Genomic DNA, 23,125 nt, shown 5'->3' with positions numbered 1-23,125 from the left:
AAATTCAACTATCTCCCAAAACAGCAAATACTAATAAAAATAAAAACCCTGACCACATGGACACCTTCAATATACGTACAAACAGCCAGCAAAATGAAAAGTAAAATAACAAAAATACTGAACTGCGAGGAAAATTCAAAACAGAAATCATTAATCAAATGGCAAAATCAAAAGCTCAAACACATCAAACGAAAAGATAACAATTTTCATATTCCTGACTTGGTACAGGTATTTTCTTATATAGCTAGCAAAACCTTTCACTTGTATGACAGTCGCATTAAATTCCACTATATTGAAAACTTCCTAACATTCAAACTGTAGGAGTTGTTGTCTAGAATGACTTTATACCCATAATGGGACTTATGCAAGTATATACTTCAAAAAAAAAAAGTTCAACTATCTCCCAAAAGAGCAAATATCCATAAAAATCAAAACCCTGACCACATGCAAACCTTCAATATATCACAAACAGCCAGCAAAGTGAAAACTTTCTAGCATTCTTAAAAAATTAAAAATATAAAAATGAAAGATCCAATCCATACCATAATGTCATGAATGTCTATCACATTCTCATAGACTTGTTACAGAGCAATCCGAACATGTCTCAATATTATTTTACAACTTTTTTTAAATTCTAGCTTTTACGAATACATTTGTATCTATTTTCATAAACTAAAAACTCATTTGTTCAATGTTTATTCCCGTACATGTTTCATATGATGAATTCCCACAAAACAAATTCTATGACTATTTGTCAATTATCAATTAAAAAAGAATGTAATCATTTTGAATTTTGCCAGCAGATATCCGAAAGAATCATAGTCATTTCGTACCATAACCATTTCGTACAATGACCATTTCGTACCATATGGAAGACTATATTTTATACCATTTCGTACCATATTTGATGGAAGATTATAATGTATACAATTTCGGACCATATGGAAAATTAAAATGTATACAATTTTGTACCATATGGAAGATTATAATGTATACCATTTCGGGTTTTTTTTTCGGCCCCTGAATACCCTGAACCCGACGATTTATCAGACATTCTATCAACTGACTGATCACGACGTGCAATTTTGACTAGTTTGTTTGATTTAACCACAGTCTGTTCACCATCATTAAAAAGTTTATCTTTAATAAGCGACACTCTTATACCTGCCTCTTTTGCTTTTTTATACACAGAAAATAATAGTTTGCGTTTTTCATATTAAATATTTTATAAGAGTCTCACCCCATGTATTCTAAATCGTCATAAATTCAATTTCATACTAATATTCCTTTGTAATTTCGAATATTTGAAACTGAATATTTTTCATATACTAAGCATGATATGGTAAAGTTCAATTTTCATATGGTACGAAATGATATAGCATTTTTTTCCAAATGGTACAAATGGCAAAGCATTTTTTCTATATAGTACGAAATGGTAGATATTTTTATCCATATGGTACGAAATGGTTTACGGTCATGGTACGAAATGTCAAATGCATGGTACGAAATGGTAATTTTGGGTACGAAATGGCAATGGTACGAAATGGGTATGGTACGAAATGACTAGCTACCATCCTATACATTAATATTTAGTTCAGTTTCATTTACATGACATATATTACAATACAATTCACCTGTTGCAAACAATAAAATAAATTATAAACTGTACAACATCTGAAAATACACTTGATATCAGACCGATTATCCAAAATAATGAAAAAAAAATTGATTACTGACTATTCTCCAGAAACAAGCCTTTTTTAAATATATCACATTACCATGATTACAGTTCTCAAGGTTATTTCAGAAACATGTCATTCACATATCATTACTGTAAAGTGTAGCGTTTGTTCAGTTTAAAGGCCAGTGCAGTACCCATTGGTTGTTCAATTTTTTTATCTATAAGTTGTCAGTTGACAGTTGTCTCATATGCAACCATACCACATCTCCTTGGTCTTAAATAGTTCCGACAGATATGCGTATCATATACATTTATTTATACTGCAGCTAGCATGGCTAGAACACTTCCCATTGTACTTATCTTACAAATATAGTAACAAAGATATATTTTGTGCAATGTCAATTTCATGTCACGTCATTTTTTTTCTCACAATTTGGAACTCGTTTAGGGATAGAAAATAAGTGTTATTTTTGTTAAAAACATTTCCATTCCTAGAATTGTAGCCATTTTAAGCTGCAGACAATAAAACAATATTGGATCAATGTCAATGAAAAACATCATCAACTTTTTTTATTCAGTTGGAAACTGTTGAACAGCTATGTAAACTAACACTTCCCAAGTTTCTATGCCTCATACAAAAAGTTGATATTTTTCTGACATTGACCTAAAATTGTGTTTAATCAAAGTTTTATGGCTATTGCACAATACACTTTACAGATGTCAAGTTGTTCTTGTTAAATGTCATTTTGTAGAAGCTTTACACAAACCCCAACCATGTACATTTGTTTTGAAGGTAAATTGTCAATGTAATGTGAGTGCATATGTTTCTGTAAATTACCATTCTGACTTTACATGCATTACATTTTTATGGTTTTTCACCAGTGTATGTGTTCTCATGTGTAATTGTAACATGATATTATAACAAAAGCCTTTTCCACATGTATCACATTTTTTAAACATGATCACTTGTATGTGTTCTCACATGTGTTCTATAATTACTTTTGTCACAAAAGCCTCTTCACATTCTTAAGCAAGTTAAGAAAGTTAAGGTTGATCGACAGTGTGACTTCTCATGTGTACATGTAAAAGGTCTGTCCTACTATAACCTTCACCACAAAAACTGCATTTAAAAGGTTTTCCACCAGTATGTGTTCTTCTGTGAATCTTTAAGACGCCATTGTAACGGAACCATTTGTTGCATATATCACATTCATAAGGTTTCTCACCAGTGTGGATTCTCATATGAACATGTAGATTACAACTAGTGCTAAAACTTCTGCCACATTCTTCACATTTATGAGGATGCTCGCCAGTATGAGTTCTCATATGAGCATGTAGATTACAACTACTGCTAAAACTTCTGCCACATTCTTCACATTTATGAGGCTTCTCGCCAGTGTGGGTTCTCATATGAGAATGTAGATTACAACTACTGCTAAAACCTCTACCACATTCTTCACATTTATGAGGCTTTTCGCCAGTGTGTGTTCTCATATGAACATGTAGATTACAACTACTGCTAAAACCTCTGCCACATTCTTCACATTTATAAGGCTTCTCTCCAGTATGAGTTCTCATATGTAGACTTAAAGCACTTTTGTCCTGGACTCCCTTTTTACACACTTCACATTCATATGGTTTAACACCAGTGTGTGTTCTCATGTGTTTCTTTATACTACTGATGGTAGGATATTCCTTCTTACATAAATCACAGGCAAACACTTTTCTATCTATATGCTTTTTCATGTGATTTTCCAAGACTTTTTTACGAGTAAACCCTTTACCACATATCTCACAATGAACTGGTTTTAATCCTGTATGAGATCTCTCATGAGTTTTTAAATTGCTCCCAGCGCTAAACCCCTTTTTACATATTTTACATATGTAAGGTTTCTCACCAGTATGTGTTCTCATATGAACATGCAAACTACCACTATCACTAAAATCTTTATTGCAATTAGCACATTTATATGGTTTTTCTCCAGAATGTATTCTCATGTGTTTCTGCAAAATACAACTTCGGCTAAAATCTCTACTGCAAATACCACATTTATATGGTTTCTCACCCGTATGTATTCTAATGTGTTTTTTTAGGTCACTACTCTCGACAAACCCTCGTCCACATTGATCACATTTAAAACTCTTTTTATCGTTATGCGTTTTGATGTGTTTCTGTAGAAGGCTAAAATAGGCAAACACTTTCCCACATATTTTACACTTAAATGGTTTTTCATCAATATGTTGTACAATGTGGTTCTCTAGGTCACTGTTTTCATAAAATCCTTTTCCGCATACACCACATTTCAAACTTCTAATACTGGTATGAATTATGTTGTGTTTCTGTAAGAATTCGTTTTTACCAAACCCTTTACCACATGCATCACATTTACATGGTTTGTCTATACTTGCTTGAGAGATTCCAATCTGTGGTAATAAATTTCCAAATGTATTAATCACTAATGTTTCAGCAACTTTATCTAAAATAAAAATAACAAAAACATTCTTTAGACACAAAAGAAAGATATGTGTTTGGGGTTTTCTGACCAACTCCAAACATTTTTATGAGCATTCCTTCAAAAACTGTTCACCAACATATAAGTCGATGCTACTGCTAAGTAAACTTATTTCATCAAAATACATGAAAAACATGAATTTGCTATGACAATTTACAAATGGTAGAGTTCTATTAAAGTGTTTAATACGGGAATCAGGCCCAGAGAAAATACCATAAATTCAAAGATTACAGCAACGACAACAAAATCGTATACAAAATTTTAAAAGTTTTCTGACTAACCACGTCAAACAACCTTATAATTTTTAGGAAGGAGAAACTAAGCACACTAATTCTTAAAGACCTCTTTTTTTTTAAATCGTTGCTGTAAAATTTAAGGGTGTTATTGCTCAGAATAACTTAAAAAAAATATTTCCTTTATTTGACAATGATTGTTGAATATAGTTATTAAAACCAGGGGGTATTCAGGTTTTTTTAGATGGGGAATAACATTAGTAAATTTTATATGTACTGCCAAGCTGTGTTATACAACAACCTTTTGGACAATTCATGCTAAAAATTTGTAAGGGTTCCGCGGAACCCAGTGTCTTGCCTACTTTTGCTATTAGTCGCAGGCTCAACAAAAATGGTGAAAAAATTATTAAAAATTCTCCTCTAGATACCATCTTTTGATTGTAAGAAGCTTCTATCCAAGTTTGGTAAAAATCCAGGATGGTTTATGAATGTAATAAATGTTTTAAAAACTTTAACTGCAGACTGTATGTTATGTTAACTAGAAGAAAAACTAAGTCCACATATAAGTAATGTACGGAAAACAGGAAATAGATGTTTACAAATTTCCTTCTAGATACTAGCTTTTGATCATAAACAAGCTTCTGTCTAAGTTTGGTACAAATCCAGGATAGTTTAAGAAAGTTATTAAAATTTTAAAAACTTTTAACAAGAGAGTGAATATAATGTTAAACGGCAGAAAAAGTAAGTCAATTTATAAGTAAAATACGGATAAACAGGATTTTGTTTACAAATTTCCTTCTAGATACTATCTTATGATCATAAACAAGCTTCTGTCGAAGTTTGATAGAAATCCAGGATAGTTTTAGAAAGTTATTAAAATTTTAAAAACTTTTAACCACAGAGTGAATGTAATGTTAACTTATGGAACACCAAACAGTCTTATTATGCCCATTTTCATTATATGATGTGCATTTACCTTTATATGATGTGCACTTGTCATTATATGATGTGCAAACACCTTTATATGGTGTCCAGTTGTTATTATATGATGTGCAAATATCATTATATGATGTGGAAATATACTTATATGGTGTGGAAATATACTTATATGATGTGCAAACATATATATATGATGTGCGAATATATGATGTGCAAGGATCATTATGTGATGTGCAAATATACCTATATGATGTGCAAATGTACTTATATGATGTGCAAATGTACTTATATGATGTCCAAAGATCCTTATATGATGTGCAAATATACTTATATGATGTGTAAATATACTTATATGATGGCAAATATCCTTATATGATGTGCAAATATACTTATATTATGTACAAACATCTTTATATGATGTGGTTGTGTCTTTATATTATGTGCTTGTAACATTATATGATGTGGTTCGGATTACTTCATTATATGATGTCAAAACGTACTTATATGATGAACTTTCATCGTTGTTATGGTCAATAAACATGATCACGATTAGAACGATTACACTCTACGTCATAACTGATTCCGATCTGCTTCTCCGGATTACTATAAACCTGTATAAATATGTAACTATCGTTTGGAAAGTTGATGAGATGTTAAGGAGATAAACCTTAGCACTTTGCTACCTCGTTTTAAAGATGAAAAAAATCCCATCTGATAGTATTGTTGGAAAATGGTTAAAATAAGAATTGCAAAGTTTAGGTTTATCGATGGGTTTATAAAATAATGAACATACGGTTAAAGTGATATTATGACAATCTAATTAAAATATAGACATTATTATTAGTTCTTTGATTTCGTTATACACATATGTGTACGAGCACGTGAGCTAACAAAGATATGAATTTTAATTAGATTGATATTATGGGTCCTCGAGTGTACCTGGAGTTCAAATATTTGATCTACAAGAGAATATTCTGCAGTTTTTTGTTGTTTTTTTATGCCAGTTTACTGTTTCTGATCTAGCAGCTCCAGCCTCGTGTCAGCTTCCGAAAGTGCAAATTATAGAAAAAATGAGACAGTGCAATTTAACAAAAATCAACGTTTTAAACATTTCGGAGGAAGAATTAGACCCGTTAAAAAAAGAGCTAATTGAAAAATTTCCCTGCTGATGCAAAAATATGATAAAAGAACTTTAGTTGTATTTCTATGCCAATTAAATTATAGTCATTTTTGATATTATTTAATATTATAAGCTATAAACGTTTCTACGCATGCATAATTATACCGATATGGATGAAAGGAGATATGGGACAAACTTTAACTCGGTGCATTACATTTGCAATCACATTTGCACGTAAAAATCATTACATTTGTGCGCAATTTTTTTTATTTCGTTAGCTCACATTTTTATAACAGCTTCAACTAGACAGCTACCCGTAACATACAAGGATTTTCGTACAAACATCCCGAGGTCTTTGGGACTTAAATTTCGTAGGAAACTGCCTTTACACATCTCCAGACTCAAGGCACCGAACTGCTAAAAGGGCTAAGATACCGACCGTTCATCTTTCTTTTTTTTTGTTGGGGAGAAGAGGCATGTTTTTTTTTAATTACTTGATTCCGAATTTCTTGAAAAAGACATTATTTATTTCAGACGGGAAGCTAAAAAATAGTTTGTTTCCATTGAAAATTTGAGAAAAAATAAAACAACAATGAAATTTAAAAATTAATTTTGTTGTCGAAAACATTTTTTTTTTTTTATTAAAGTCGATAAACATGTTTGTCCTGAGCCCAAAAAATACACATGCTCCCGCCAACAAAAGATTAAAAGTCGGTGCCTAACCAATCTAAATAAAATACAGATTATGTGTCTAAGCTTTGCTTACACTCCATTTTACTTTCTGTTCTGGTTATTATTACATTAGCCAAAGAAATTTCAGCCTTCAGATTTTTGAAGGGTGTGTATCAATCCGACAAAACCAGACAATTCCAAATATTCGTTAAAAGATAAAGTAAAATGGAACGTTTTCAGATCCTTGTAAGCAAAGCTTGGACACCAATGATCTGTATTTTAATCAGATTGGTGCCTAACTGAACATAAAAAACTGCATTAACTTATTGTTTATTGAGCCCTGTTGGTCTCATACCGATAAAGAGTTTTGTGTTTTTTTTAAAATGAAGCGCTGCAGATGTAAAATCTAGCGCTGTAGATTTAAAGTCAAGCGCTGGAGATGTAAAGTCTAGCGCTGTATATTTAAAGTCCTGCGCTGTAAATATAATGTCCAGCGCTGTAGATATAAATTTACATTACACCCCAATCGCTGCATGGACTTTATATCTCCCTCCCTGGACTTTACATCTCAAGACCATCAGTGCTCCGTAGTTATTAAAGCTTGAGATTTAAGGATGTTAAAAATATCTCTTTTCAAATAAAATAGAAAAACAAAGGATATGGGGTATCCATACATGACACAAAATCAGTACATGCACAGCAAAAACGCACAAAAAGCAAAGAAACGGCGCTTTTAGTCCGGTTTTCCAACAGTAACTGCTTTTGTCATGCAGGCCTGTAAGGCCATGTGAGCTATTCTCGTCATTAAGCATACGTCGTCCGTACACCTTTAGATTTTTACCTTTTTCTCTGAAACAACTCAGCCAATTTTGATAAATTTTTGCAAGAAAAATGTATTTACATTCCTATACAAAAGAAACTCATTTAGTTCCGATTGGTAAGAAATAATACTACCAGAGTCAATCTTTGAATTTGACCGGTAAATTTAAAAAAAAATCCTCTTCACTGAAACTGCAAAGCTATACGTTTGGAAACTCTACATGATTGATGATTAGGAGACCCCTTCCAACGATAACCATTTACTATTGATCGGTTGCCGATACTGGTCACAGTGGCACATAGTTTCCTTTGAAACGCAACGGGAAAGAGTATTAACAAACCACTTTTTCATTAAAAAAAATCCCCAGAATGTCAAGATATATTCCCACATGTACTTCCTATTTCAACCAAATTTATTCCGGCGATGAATCCTTGTAGGAGTAATTGGCTTTCCATAAGAGTTTTTGGGTAGAAACTGTAAACAGTTCAAATGTTGAGCAATACACAATCTACAGCAATGCCCAAATAGTTAGCCCTAGCTTTTTCGTATTGATTTTGGAAAAAGACTCGAGTATCTTGTTATGAATTTTAACACATTTTATACAAGGAAAAAATAGTGTTTTTTTAAATGTTTGTCCATCCAAGCATACCAAAATTGTGAACCCTTGAAATAATTTTTATTTCTCGATAACGGTTCAGTTCGGGGAGTTTCAGTTTGCAAGGGCGGCTTTTTTTTGCGTTTATCTTACAAAAACTACAATAGATTTACAAAAAAAGGGTGTAATGAAAACAGTCTGAATTTGCTCTAAAGGAAAGGTCCCATTTGAACAATTTGGGCTCTCATATGAATTTTATTGTTTTATTGTCTATTTTCTTGATAACTTATTTATAAAGAGACCTTCTTTGCAAAATGGTAGGCCAGAACAGATTTACAAATAAATAATTAAACATTACTGAAATTGTAAATCAACTACCGAGGGACTGGTCATTTTCTTTCATTGGGGGAGGGGGGGATCTGGGGGAAAAATTGGGATTTCTCTTTATTTTTTCAAATCCCCACCTTGAAGAAGGAAACAAAATTCAAAAATAGCTTCAGATGAAAAATACTCTCCTGGAAGAACTTGTTGAAACTTAGCATTTTTATCTTAAAAATTGAGTCGAGCGGAGCGAGTCAAAAATAAATTGATGTCATTCGAGCCAAACTTAATATTTTGTTTACTGTAGGTTAAAGAATATTATAAGTTTTTTAATGCTATATGGAAAGGAGTATAATCATGAAAGCTTCGAGAAAACCTGCAAAAACTAAAAGACTAAACCATTAATATCTGATATCGTCCAATAAACAAACAGAAGATGGTCATGACTTGCATGAAACAAATATTGAAATTAAGATTGAACCCAAAAATGATGACATAAGAGATACAGATATGACATCTGAATCAAGTGTAAGATACTCCTGCTAAATAATCAGATACTGATTTAGTGTATTCATCATATAAGCTATACTATTGGCATCTTTGAAATACAGAATTTCTTAAATTTTGTAAACAAATTTCTATTGCCCCGACCCCCGCCTCTTTTGAAGTATTAATAATATGTTCCGCGCAGGCGGGGTGCAGCTTGATACCACCGCAGAGGTCGAACCCTGAGCAGTATGGGCAAGTATGGCCACAAAACTCAAGCTTGATAAGGCTATGAATTTAGATTGTGATTAAATATTTGACACTTTATTGGTTTCTGACACAGAATGAATGTGGTCAAATGTCTTAAACATTTGAAATTGGACATTTACCTATTATGGTCCAATATCCAAAATCTAAATATACGGTTTGATTCAGAATATCCAAGTACACCAAGAATTCAATTTTTGATGAAATAAAAAAAAAGTTTTATTTTGAACCCTTTGGACCTCAATGTGGACCAATTTGAAAACGGGGCCCAAAATCCAAAATATTAATACACACGGTTAGATTTAACATATGTAAGAACCCCACGAATCAAGACTTTGATTTGGACCCCACTGAAACTGGTCAAGAAATAAGCAATTTATACAAAGTATCATCTTCGCTAGCCAAGGGTTACGATCCACTTCTCTCCTCTCCACCCTTGGCGGATTGAGATAGAATTTCGGAGACACAAGGTAATGATTTTCATTGCTTGCAGTCGAAACTCACTGCATCCAATCAAAAAGCGCCTATAACATGATCACGTGTAAATGTAGAAAGTGTATGTAAACAATTGCCACAAGTGTTTACATCCCTAAACATACGACTATATTTAGTGACAATTTGAATGTTTTTAATCAACTAATAGAAGTTCCTGTGTATGTTTCTTGCACAAATGCATTAATGTCAACGTATATTTTCGTTTCCTGCTTTACAAAGTGTGTAGAATCTAGACGCTACCGTGGTTTTACCTCCAAATTGAAGAGTTCAAGTGCTACCATTGGTCAAGAATAATGTATTAGGAATGGGCGTGACTTTAATCTACCGATAGATGGCGCAACATTGTTATCACAAATGTTGGCTTAATCTGCCAAGGGTGGAGAGGAGGGAAGTGGATCGTAACCCTTGGCTGGCGAAGATGACAAAGTATTAGAAAAGTATTGTTTTGGCCCCTTTTTGGTCCCTAATTCCTACACAGTTAGGGCCATAACCCCCAAAATCAATCCTTCCTTTTTTGGTATGGAACCGTGTGGTACAATTTCAACGAGATCCATATACTTAACCACAAGTTATTGTTCTGAACCAGAAAAATGATTGTTGTTTACCCCTTATTCCTAAACAGTTAAGACAATAACCCTCAAAATTAATCCCAAACTTTTTTTTTGGTGGTATGGAACCTTGTGGAACAATTTTGATAGAGATCCATAACATTGAGACAGTATACCATTTCCTTTTCGGCTGTTCTTTATATACAGACAGAGAGAAATTCTGATGAACAATCTAAGATGGCTCCCTGATGGCCTTATATTGAATTTTATTTGCGGTATATTCACGTCATCATTATCATTACCAATTTTTCCGTTATTATTGTTTCATCTTTTTTCGGTGGCAGAATGGTCTAAGTAGTCAAACAACTGTATCACTAGCCTGTCCACACTTAAGTTGTGAGTTCGAATCCCGCACGTGACAGGTACGCTCGACTCCAATCTTAATTGACTAGAATTGTTAGTTTTCCTATCGAAGGTCGGTGGTTCTCTCCGGGCACTCCGACTTCCTCTACAATAGAAACTGACCGCCACGAAATAGCACGATAGTGCTGAAAGTGGCGTTAAAGACAAATAAATCATTCAATCAATCAATCATCCATACCAGTATAGTTACGCACGAGTAGAAAATTTTAGAGCTATTGTTTTGAAATACTTTTTAAAATGACTGGTTTAATTGGTATAGGAAATGAATTAAGATAAAGCGGCAATTCAAAAGAGGGAACAATAATATCGGTATAGCTGTCTTTTGCAATAAAAGTTGTTTTATCATATTTTCGCCACAGCAGGGGAATTCTTTAACTAGCTCATGTATTAATGGATCTAGATCTTCCTCCGAAATGTTTGAAACGTTGATTTTTATTAAATTGCACTGTCTCATTTATTCTATAAATTGCACTTTCTGAAGCTAATAATATAAGGCTGAAGCTGCTAGATCAGAAACAGTAAACTGGCACTAAATAATAGATTATATTCTGGTAGATCGGTTATTTGAACTCCAGGACCCATAATTTAATAACTTTAACCGTATGTTCATTATTGTAGACCAATCCATTAAATTTAAACTTTGCAATTCATATTTTGACAATTTTCTAACAATATCAGATGGGATTTTTCATCTTTTAAACGAGGTAGCAACGTGCCAAGGTTTATCTCTTTTAAAAACTCATCAATTTTCCAAACGATAGTAACAGATTTATACAGGTTTATAGTAATTCGAAGAAGCAGGTCGGAATCAATTATGACGTAGAGTGTAATCTTTCTAATCGTGATCATTTTATTGACCATAACAACGATGAAACCACATCATATAAGTACGTTTTGACATCATATAATGAAGTAATCCGAACCACATCATATAATGTTACAAGCACATAATATAAAGACACAACCACATCATATAAAGATGTTTGTACATAATATAAGTATATTTGCACATCATATAAGGATATTTGCACATCATATAAGTATATATGCTGATCATATAAGGATCTTTGGACATCATATAAGCACATTTGCACATCATATAGGTATATTTGCACATCATATAAGTACATTTGCACATCATATAAATATATTTGCACATCATTTAAGTATACTTGCACATCACATAATTATCTTTGCACATCATATAAGTATATTCGCACATCATATAAGTATGTTTTCACATCATATAAGGATGTTTCCACATCATATAACGATATTTGCACATCATATAATGTCAACTGGACACCATATAAAGGTGTTTGCACATCATATAAAGGTATATATAAACATGTTTAACCCCGCCGCATTTTTGCGCCTGTCCCAGGTCAGGAGCCTCTGGCCTTTGTTAGTCTTGTATCATTTTTAATTTTAGTTTCTTGAGTATAATTTGGAGTTTAGTATCCATTATCACTGAACTAGTATACATATTTGTTTAGGGGCCAGCTGAAGGACGCCTCCGGATGCGGGAGTTTCTCGCTGCATTGAAGACCCATTGATGGCCTTCGGCTGTTGTCTGCTCTATGGTCGGGTTGTTGTCTCTTTGACACATTCCCCATTTCCATTCTCAATTTTAAATGCACATCATACAATGAAAATGGGCATAATAAGACAGTTTTTGCGTTCCATATTAACTGGCAGAAAAACTAAGTCATTTATAGGTAAATTATTGATAAACAGGAATTTATTTTTTTACAAAATTTACTTCTGGATACTATCTTATGACCATAAACAAGCTTCTGTCCAAGTTTGGTAGAAATCCAGGTTAGTTGAAGAAAGTTATTAAAATTTCAAAAAATTTAACCACAGAGTGAATATTTGTGGATGCCGCCACCGCCGACGGAATGTAGGATCGCTATGTCTCGCTTTTGCGACAAAAGTCGCAGGCTCCACAAAAAATCATATATTTTCATTTATGGCTTTGTGTTTACATATTGTGGAAAAGTATTCAATCCATAACTACAGATATGGCAAGACAAATTGTGATAAAAAAAATGTTCCACAATACACTCCAGCTCATGTAGATTTTTCATTGCAATGTGCCAACAGTGAAGATTGGCATGGGGTGTAAATCTTTGGTCAACTTCCATCATTGTTTCAACGATGTATGGCTAGGGATCCAGGCCCACTCCAGTCTAGGGATTGAGTAAAAGTTGTTCGATCAATACATGAATTGTATTTATATATACTGTTATGTTTCCCCACTGTCCAGATGGGTTTTTTTTTCTCCTTATACGTATTTGTAAACTGCTATATATTTCTACTTCTCATGGTGTTTTTAACGACCTTGACCGGCTATACAGTCCTAGCACGGTGGTCCCTGGCTTGCGCCTTTTTGGGCATTTAAATAATTATTTTTTTACCATCAGGCAATCGATATAAATTAAAATGACAAATACGAAAAAAAAACCTATATAGATAAAAAGTAAAAGTGAGTAACAATTTGAAAGATGGAAAAAAAAAAAAATTGATGAATAAAAATAAATGATGAAAATTAAATTGAACTAATATAAAATAGAATATAAAAATGTTTTGTTTAATGGAAAAAAACAGGTGGTGGCCAGTTTTTATTGGTAGAGGAAGCCAGAGTGTATAACTGATTTACAAAATGTACATGAAAAAGGTAAACTCCATGCATTCCAGGAACATAATATCAAAATGCTTAAAGAAACAATACAGATAAATAAAAAGGGGAATGTGTCCATGGGACACAGATGGTGCCCCCGATTGCAGATCATATAAAGTCATAAAGGGACATAACTGAAGAACGGTATAAGTGAAGCTATCCAAATTTGTACTTAATTTGAGTTTTGTGGTAATAACAATTGTGTATAAGTCTAATAACATTTGGTTGAGGCAAACTTAAGTTAGAGAATGGAAACGAAAAATTCAGCAATTTTTCCATTTGTAAAAGGGCATAACTCTAGAACAGTTAAAGCCACACCACCAAAATTCAAACTTGATCTGTATTTTGTTGTAATAAGCATTTTGTATAAGTTTCATAGCATTTGGTTGAGGCAAACTAAAGTTAGAGAACGAAAACAAAATATTCAGCAATTTTTCCATTTGTACAGGGGCATAACTCTAGGACAATAAAAGTGACACCCCCAAAATTCAAACATAATCTGCATTTTGTGGTAATAAGTATTGTTTATAAGTTTCATAGCATTTGGTTGAGGCAAACTAAAGTTAAAAAAAAGAAACTGTAAGGGCATTACTCTAGAACGGTTAAAGTGACCCCCCAAAATTCAAACTTGATCTGTATTTTATGGTAATAAGCATTGTGTATAAGTTTCATTACATTTGGTTGAGGCAAACTAAAGTTTTTGAGAACGGAAACGAAATGCATGTCATGTATCTTTATTGAGAGAAAACAAAGTTTTTAAATTCTTACTATTTTCACTAATATTTCTTTTTAAAAAAAATGAATAATCAATTTTAATTACTGAATGAAATATTAATAAACATGATAAAGAGCTGCGACCATGAGCGCATGATACGCCTGTCGCTTTTCCAAAGAATAATGTTCCATAACTCCTCAATGTCATATAAGAAATTATTAAAAAACTAAAGAGAGAATATTTAAATAGATATAAAAGAACAGAGTTCCAATGTTCCTCGGGTGGCACATATTTTATCTATCCATGGTACAAGGGTAATAACTAAAAAAATACACTTTTTGTTTGTTCTTGAAAACTTTTTATAAGTATCGGAGAGAAATGAAGGCTTGAGAGCAAACACAATTTTTTTCAAGGGGCATAACTAGTTCAAATATTTGATCAGCACTTCTTTTCAAAAGTGTCAAAGACATTGCTGATATAAACCTGTGATATAAGTTTCATAAAATTCTGGCAAGAATTGAACACATTAGAGCGCTAACAATGAATTTTTCCATATAATAAATATGTCCAAGGACATAACTCTTTTAAAAATAATTGATCGGCACTAATTTTCACACTCATCAAAGTCATTGCTGATATAAACCTGTGATATAAGTCTCATAAAATTCTGGCAAGAATTGTACACATGAGAGCACTAACAATGCCATTTTCCATATAATTAATGTTTCCAAGGGGGCAACTGTTTTTTTTTAAATAATTGATCAGCACTGATTTGCAAACTAGTCCAATACATTGCTGATATAATAAAATTGTGAATGGAATAGGGTTTTAGTATGATACCATCATAAAATATAAGAACATAACCCATATCATGCCAACAACTGGTTTTAGAACAAAGAATATTACCATAAAAGATTGGATGTGAAATACCTGAACGTATCAGATGTCTGCATGTTAAATTAAATTTACGAATGATGTCCTTGTGACGATGATAAAATTTAGCGAATGTTTTGACTAGTTTGTGATACCGAAAACCCTGGTGTAAAAATCAAATATGTTGCTACACAAGAGCAAATCGAACAAGTTGAGATATATAAACACCATCTTATGGGATTAAGGGAACGTCACCATCTAAAAATGGATAATTAATAATAGGAAATCAAAAATCATCTCTTTTATCATAAATTTTGGTATTAAACTTCCCATTAACGATAAAGATTTGAGAAAATCTTAATACATTGATGACATCAATGGCGCAATAAAAAACAGGACACAGATCTGAGAAAAAGATGCAGATTTGAGGCCTACAAGTTACAGATATACCAAATAAACATGATATAAAGACCAAACAATCTTAACTTTTTCACAGATATAGTGTACTCACAGTTATTTTTACTGTCAACATTATTATGAAGTATAAGATAACTTTTTGAGTCTTCTTTCAAGTTCTTACTACAAAAATTACCTATGCAAGATTTAGCACCTGTATGTGTTCTCGTGTCTGTCTGACTTTGACGATTATCCATCCTACTACAATATTGATGTGTTCCTGTGTTTGTCTGACTGTGACAATTATAAATCTGACTACCATATGTATGTGATCCTGTGTCTGTCTGACTGTGACATTCACGAATCTGGTTGCCTCCTGGATATGTTCCTATACCAGTCTGACTTTCACCAACTTCCATCTGATTCTCATCTTCATGTGTTCTCATATTTGGCTGACTGTGATAATCATCAATCTGGTTACCAGCTCCATCAACTTTTATAGGATTTGTTTCATCCATTTTTAAAATAGACAAATCTAAATATGAAATAAAAAAACAGTCATTCTTTTTCATAGCAGACAAAATTCCAAACACATTTCAGTGACTGTGAGCAGGTGAGAATGTGCAGAAATCCTACACTTAAAAATGCTTAATAGATACATGTCATGCACATGATGCATGTATTAATACTAAAATTCTGTCAGATTAAAAGGGCATTGAATAATACGTTATGAGATGAAAAATGCTTAAACAAATTTTGTAGCATTTATAAAAACGTAATATTTCACTATAAGTAATAAATTTTGTTAAATTTTGTCAAAATGAGCTCAAAAACATTGTTAATGTATTTATGGTATTATTGCAGGTCAATATTTCAACCTCATTTGAATCCATCTCTGCATTGCTAGAAGATGCATATATTCATTCAACTCGTAATTTGATCCTAAACTTAACTGGAAATGAAATTAGTATATCAAAATTAAGAAAAAAAGTAAATATAAGAAGGGTATAAATCATATTCAAAAATAAAATAAATGTGGATAGTGTCCACATGTGGACACAGATGATGCCCCCGCTTGCATATCATATAGTTATAAAGGGACATAACTGAAGAACGGTAAAAGTGACGCAACCCAAATTTGAACTTGATCTGAGATTTTTGGTAATAGGCATTGTGTGTAAGTCTCATAACATTTGGTTGAGGCTAACTTAAGTAAAGAACAGAAACTAAAAATTCAGCAATTTTTCTATTTGTAAACACGCATAACTCTAGAACGGTTGTGTATAAGTTTTATAACATTTGGTTGAGACAAACTAAAGCAAGAGAACGGAAACGAAAAATTCAGCAATTTTTATGTTTATAAAGGGACATAACTCAAGAATGGTAAAAGTGTCGTCACCAAATTTCGTACTTAATCTGTATTATGTAGTAATAAGCATTATGTATAAGTTTCATAACATTTGGTTGAGGCAAACTAAAGTTAGAAAACGGAAACAAAAAAATTGTACTTGATCTTAGTTTTGTGGTATTGAATATTGTGTATAGGTTTCATAATGTTTGGTTGGGGTAAACTTAAGTTACAGAATGGAAACTAAAAATTTCGCAATCTTTCGATTTATAAAGGGGCATAACTCAATAATGGTTAAAGTGACACTACCCAAATTCAACTTGATCTGTGTTTTATCAGTGGAGGTCAAAATTAAACATTGCATTGTATAAAGTATTGATTGTAGTTGATTCAACTATAATCATGGACAAAGGAAGATAACTCCAATTTTATCAAGCATTCTGAGAGTATTGCATGGCAATACATAGTCCCCTACCGGGTAAAAATTCATTATACCGGAACAAAATGCTAACTTGTCCTATAACTTGTCATGGTTTAAACAAAAAGAAAATATCAAGTCAATATCTTCAAACATGACTAAAAACAGGGTGGAAAACTGAATATATGAGTGAATTTTTAAATTCCAAGGACCATAACTCTGCACAAAATTATCAGACCGAAACAAAAATTTGAACTTGATCTGTATTCTGTAACTTGTCATGATAAAACTATTTACCAATTGTCAATCAATATTTTCAAGCATGATGAAAAAAAGTGTGGAAAACCTACAACATTCTAACATTAGATATGATGTAATACAATGTATATCTATTTTCAAATTACAATCAAATATAATTAATAGTTCCAAATAATTTTTCTTTCATTTGTCACAAACTAAATAATATAGATTTGTAACTTACCTATAAAATGTCAACAACTTTTATCTACACAAAGCAATGTAATGAAATATATACCTTAATAAAAATAGATTATTATCTAATTAAAGGATTTCACTTAATAAAAAAATATACATATATATACATGTAGCATTCAGAAAATTAGTTTATACAAAATAATATATAAACCTGCCACAAAATTCCTCAAACAATTTACCAAAGAATGTCTTTTAAAAAATGAGTTATCTCCCTTTGTATAGATTATATGGTTTAACATAGTACTCTAACATTAGTTATGGAGTTTTTTCATGGACCATAACTCTGGACTAAATCATCAGACCGGAACAAAATTCGAACTTGATCTATAACTTGTCATGATAAAACTATATACCAAATATCAAATCAATATCTTCAAGAACGAAGAAAAAAAGTGTGGAAAGCTGAGTTGCCGGACTGACGGATGGACAGACGGACGGACGGACAGACAGACAGACAGACGGACAGAGTGCAAACTTAAAGTCCCCTTCGACTTCGTCGGTAGGGGACTAAAATTTACTTGATATTTAGAAAATAATTTTTTTGCAATTTTTCCATTTATAAAGGGACATAACTCTAGAGTTGTTAAAGTGACGCCACCAAAATTCAAACTTGATCTGTGTTTTGTGGTAGTAAGCATTGTGTATAAGTTTCATAGCATTTGGTTGAGGCAAACTTAAGTTAGAGAACGGAAACTAAAAATTTTGCAATTTTTCCATTTATAAAGGGACATAACTCTAGAACGGATAAAGTGACACCACCAAAATTCAAACTTGATCTGTGTTTTGTGGTAATAAATATTGTGTATAAGTTTCATTACATTTGGTTGAGGCAAACTCAAGATAGATAACGGAAACCAATTTTGGGACGTACGTACGTACGTAAACTCATCATAGATACCAGGATGTAAATTTGTATTTGCGCCAGACGCGCGTTTCGTCTACAAAAGACTCATCAGTGACGCTCGAATCAAAAAAGTTAAAAAGGCTAAATAAAGTACGAAGTTCAATGAAAAGCATTGAGGACCAAAAACTCCTTAAAGTTTTGCCAAATACAGCTAAGGTAATCTATTCCTGAGGTAGAAAAGCCTTAGTATTTCAAAAATTCAAAGTTTTATGAACAGTTAATTTATAAATATGATCATATCAATGATAATTCATGTCAACACAGAAGTGCTGACTACGTACATACGTACAGACGGGCAAGGGTAAAACTTAATTACGGCGGGGGCATAAAAAGAAATGGTTAAAACCACTTTTTTTTCAACTCAAACAAATTTATTCTTTTATTTTTATTTTCATTCCGACCCCCGACCCTAAGTTCTCAGAAAAAATCTCGTAAAACAGATAATAATAAAAAACGTTGGCCTAAATTAACATTTTGTCATTTAGTATTACAGCTATCAATATATATGGGTTTTGCTCATTGTAGAATACTTTATGGTGACCTGTAATTGCTCACATCTTTGTTTCTTGGTCTTGTAAAGAAATGTTTCATATGGCAATCATATACCACATCTACTTATTTTATATTGCATATACAATTATCTGTATATCTATATAGAAATCATTTTTAAATCGCAAATGTTGAAATCTCAACTTATAGTTTTGACTGACTTTTCTGTCCGCCTCTATGTTTGTAAAAGATAATTCCATTTGGTTGTAGGTACATATAAATGTTTTAGATCGTGTAGATATCAAACAATAAATTTTATCACATACTTGTATAAAATATTACTTCAATTTCACAGTTCAATAACATCTAATAATATTAAAAAGTTATGAAATGATTACTATATTTATTGACCAGATTCCTAAGAATTGCCTCGGCGAGCTGATAAACAAACCTTTATTGACTGCTTCCGAAATATTATCATATGCCTTCCCGTTAATGTCCGTGACGTTTATCTCATACAACTTCGTGCATTTCCGGGAATTTGTTTGAAAACGACAACACAGTGCGGAAAACCGCAAGTGATTTAAGACGTTTCACAAAATGGTTGAGGAGCAAAATTTAATTAAGAATAAACATGTTTTCAAAGACATAAATTAGATGCCAGAAATTGTCCAGGATAATTTAAAGGAAAAATAAATTATGCACATGATTTCGGGGGCAACCATACACTGTGGTAAAGGTGACAATAATTTTGTTCAAACTAAGAACATAATAATTGTTGTAAAAAGATAAATAAAATGCTTGTAATATCAATAAAAATAAAACCACAAAAAAAATAACAAAAAAATACTAAATATTTATCCTCAACCATGGAAAATTGGTATACAAAAAAAATATTGAGTCTTCAGTAGGAGGAAAACATTAATAATACATCAAATATTTGTTCATTAAACAAATCAAAAACATTGAAACAATGTGAAAATGCATTTTATAACTTTTTTTTATCTCATTCCTACCAACAATGACCAATACTACAACTGTGATATCATTAGAGATCTGTGTTGACAAAATTAAAGAAATAGAAGGACTTACTCAAATCTAACAGTATAAACCACTTAGCCCAGAACTGTAATCTAGTTCATTCAATAAAGGGATTTTTGTCAGATCAAAACAATAACCTACTATGGGGAAATAAATCGATAATAAATTTCGGGGAGCAATCTCCGAAACAATTCTTCGAAAAAAATCGACAAGTAAACGAAAACGACATACCATAATTTCAGCTGTAAAATGAGCTTTTGTAAACACACAATTATTTAAGGATTGTAACATGAATACGACCTTACTATTAGTCATGCATCTCATGTCTAAGTGTGGTTTACCTATACATGCACTATGTATCGTGTATTGGAGGAATTGACTAATGACGTAATGTAAAGTTGTAAACAATGGAGATGTTAATTACGAAAGCGGAGGGACTACAGTTTGTTATTATGTTGAATTATTAATAGATACTAAATGTATGGGATTGATACCAAAATTTAAAAGGGGTCGAAATCCTGGAAACATCCAATGTTTTGATCAGTGTTATAAGGCATACACAATTTTGTTGTATTCTGGTATTTTCGTGCCGCTGGGTTGCTGTTTCATTCCCGTTAACTTCAAATATCCTCTTATCATAGGTTTGTCATACATTGTTTTTTTCATTCTTTTGGTCAGGTTATGGCCCCGTTAGGCATTTGGATAATAATTCAAATCATTAGTAAAAAAGATGGATAAAAAGCATTTGTGACAAACTTCTGCAATTTGCCTGACGATCTAATTTAAATCAAAGTTTTCCTCGCCAGGATCATTTTCCCATCTTGTAAAGAGTTTGATGGACGAAAAATATCACTGAAATGTTAGGATAGCTTCTGATTTTTTATTTATCAACCTAATGTCCCACTTAGGACAAAACCCAGTGAAGGAAAAGTGTTTCTAATGCTGTTCTTCATCTCATAAAGTCCTTTAACATGTAACAAAGTTGAACGAATGCATGTCGTTTCGTAACCTGGTCGTTTTGTACCTGGTCGATTCGTAACTACGTTTTTTTGTAACTGAGACGTTTCGTACCTGGTGTAATTATATATGGTTATAAAGTGTTAGTTTACATTAATTAGTTTAAATGAAACAGTTAAAGTTATTATTTAAAATGATCAAATTGTTCATCTAATAAAAACAATACTGTAATATTTTTAATTTAAAACTTTCTTAAATCTTTTTAATTATTGGCTAATTGGCTGATTGGTAATTACGCTCGGTGACAGCTTTAGTGGATTTATGACAACTTAATGACAGGTAATAAAAAGTAATTACAGTACGTGTAAAGTTATTAAGTAGATTAATGGCACACGACCTATGGCACACGACCTGAAAAAATTATTATTTTCTCCTTTTTTTTCACTTTTACATGCAATTGCATAACCCTCCTCCTTTTTCAGCCGGGCTGGGGACCGGCGTAAGGGGAGTCAAAAGTTTATTTTTTAGAACACTTTATCTTACTCTATTTTTTTTTTCTTTCTTTCAGATACATCACTATGTTGTCCTTTGTTTGCATCTTTATACTGGCATAAAGCCTGATTTTTCATCCGAAAAACCCTGGTATAAACATGAACAAAGTCTTAGTTGGCCGGAGCAGCAGCAGCAGTTGGTCCGTAAACAAAACTGCGGCACACCTCGTTAACAATGTACTACATGACATCTGGTTTTGAGTGTATTTATCCCAGAATAAGAAAATGCGTCCTTGTATGTCCTGACATCAAAGCACGTGGCAGAAGACTAAATACTTTGATAAAGACGGGGTACATCTAAATGATGATGAACAATTTAAATTCCACTGTTCTATTCGCATGTGTGCAAAACTGTACGTGTAAAGTGTAAAATTATGTGCAATCAATTATTTAATAAATAAATATACATAAATATACATCAATAAGTCTTTTTTATTATTTTTTACGTAACCTACGACTTATATTGTTATTATATATTGATATAAGGTTACAAAACGTCCCAGGTAAGAAACGACCTAGTAAGTTACGAATCGACTAGTTACGAAACGGCCTGCACCTAGTTGAACTCTTTTTAGACAGTCCCTACACACTGATTTGAGAAAATTGAAAAGTCCAAGGCCGTGGAAAAATTGTTGAACATTATTCAATTATTTAGACAACTGACGCAAAATTTCAGTTTAGTCGTTAGTTATGTTAGTCTCGATAAAATTGTCACCTTTTCCATCATAGTAATTGGACATTAACAGTAAACGTGACTTGTCAGATTGGTCACACCTTGAGCTATAAAATATGATCATTTATTTGTTATAAATTATATCTTGTTATTGTCAAAACTTCATGCCATAAGTGTTTGTAATACACATTTTACATGTACCTATTTATGACACTTAGTGCCTATGGTGTATGTACTCTAATTTTGCAGTTCGGGTGTTTGGCTAGTGAGAGAGCGTCTATATCTTCTATTTATATATTAAAATTCTGGTGTAGAGTTGTCTTATTGGCAATCATACTACATCTTACTATTAGTACATGTATATTGTCATTTTTTCAGTGTAGATTTTCACCAAAGACTAGATCTACTTCCAACTTGCGTATTATGTATATATGTCAGTAAATTACTTTTTGGTGGTTTCTTATTCCAT

The 23,125-nt window shown here is 32.3% G+C and overlaps 1 protein-coding gene across 3 annotated transcripts in view; it reads right to left on the bottom strand.

Moving 5' to 3' along the window:
- Positions 1 to 682: 682 nt before the first annotated feature.
- Positions 683 to 23,125, bottom strand: part of LOC127706219 (zinc finger protein 883-like) — a 78,674-nt gene continuing 56,231 nt past the window's right edge. The window contains exons 1-3 of one of the 3 annotated variants that reach the window (XM_052210700.1): positions 20,707 to 20,744; positions 15,977 to 16,315; positions 683 to 4,158 (exon numbers count right to left, since the gene is read on the bottom strand). In XM_052210700.1, coding sequence (XP_052066660.1) covers positions 2,726 to 4,158; positions 15,977 to 16,298 — 1,755 coding nt within the window. In that variant the 5' untranslated portion in view covers positions 16,299 to 16,315; positions 20,707 to 20,744 and the 3' untranslated portion in view covers positions 683 to 2,725. Of the gene's footprint in view, positions 4,159 to 15,976; positions 16,316 to 20,706; positions 20,745 to 23,125 lie in introns of those variants that run through there. The other 2 variants (XM_052210699.1, XM_052210701.1) reach the window with 2 other exon arrangements.

Source organism: Mytilus californianus, unplaced genomic scaffold, assembly GCF_021869535.1.
Source record: "Mytilus californianus isolate M0D057914Y unplaced genomic scaffold, xbMytCali1.0.p SCAF_6, whole genome shotgun sequence".
NCBI lineage: Eukaryota > Metazoa > Mollusca > Bivalvia > Mytilida > Mytilidae > Mytilus > Mytilus californianus.
This window is presented reverse-complemented; position numbering and strand designations above follow the sequence as displayed.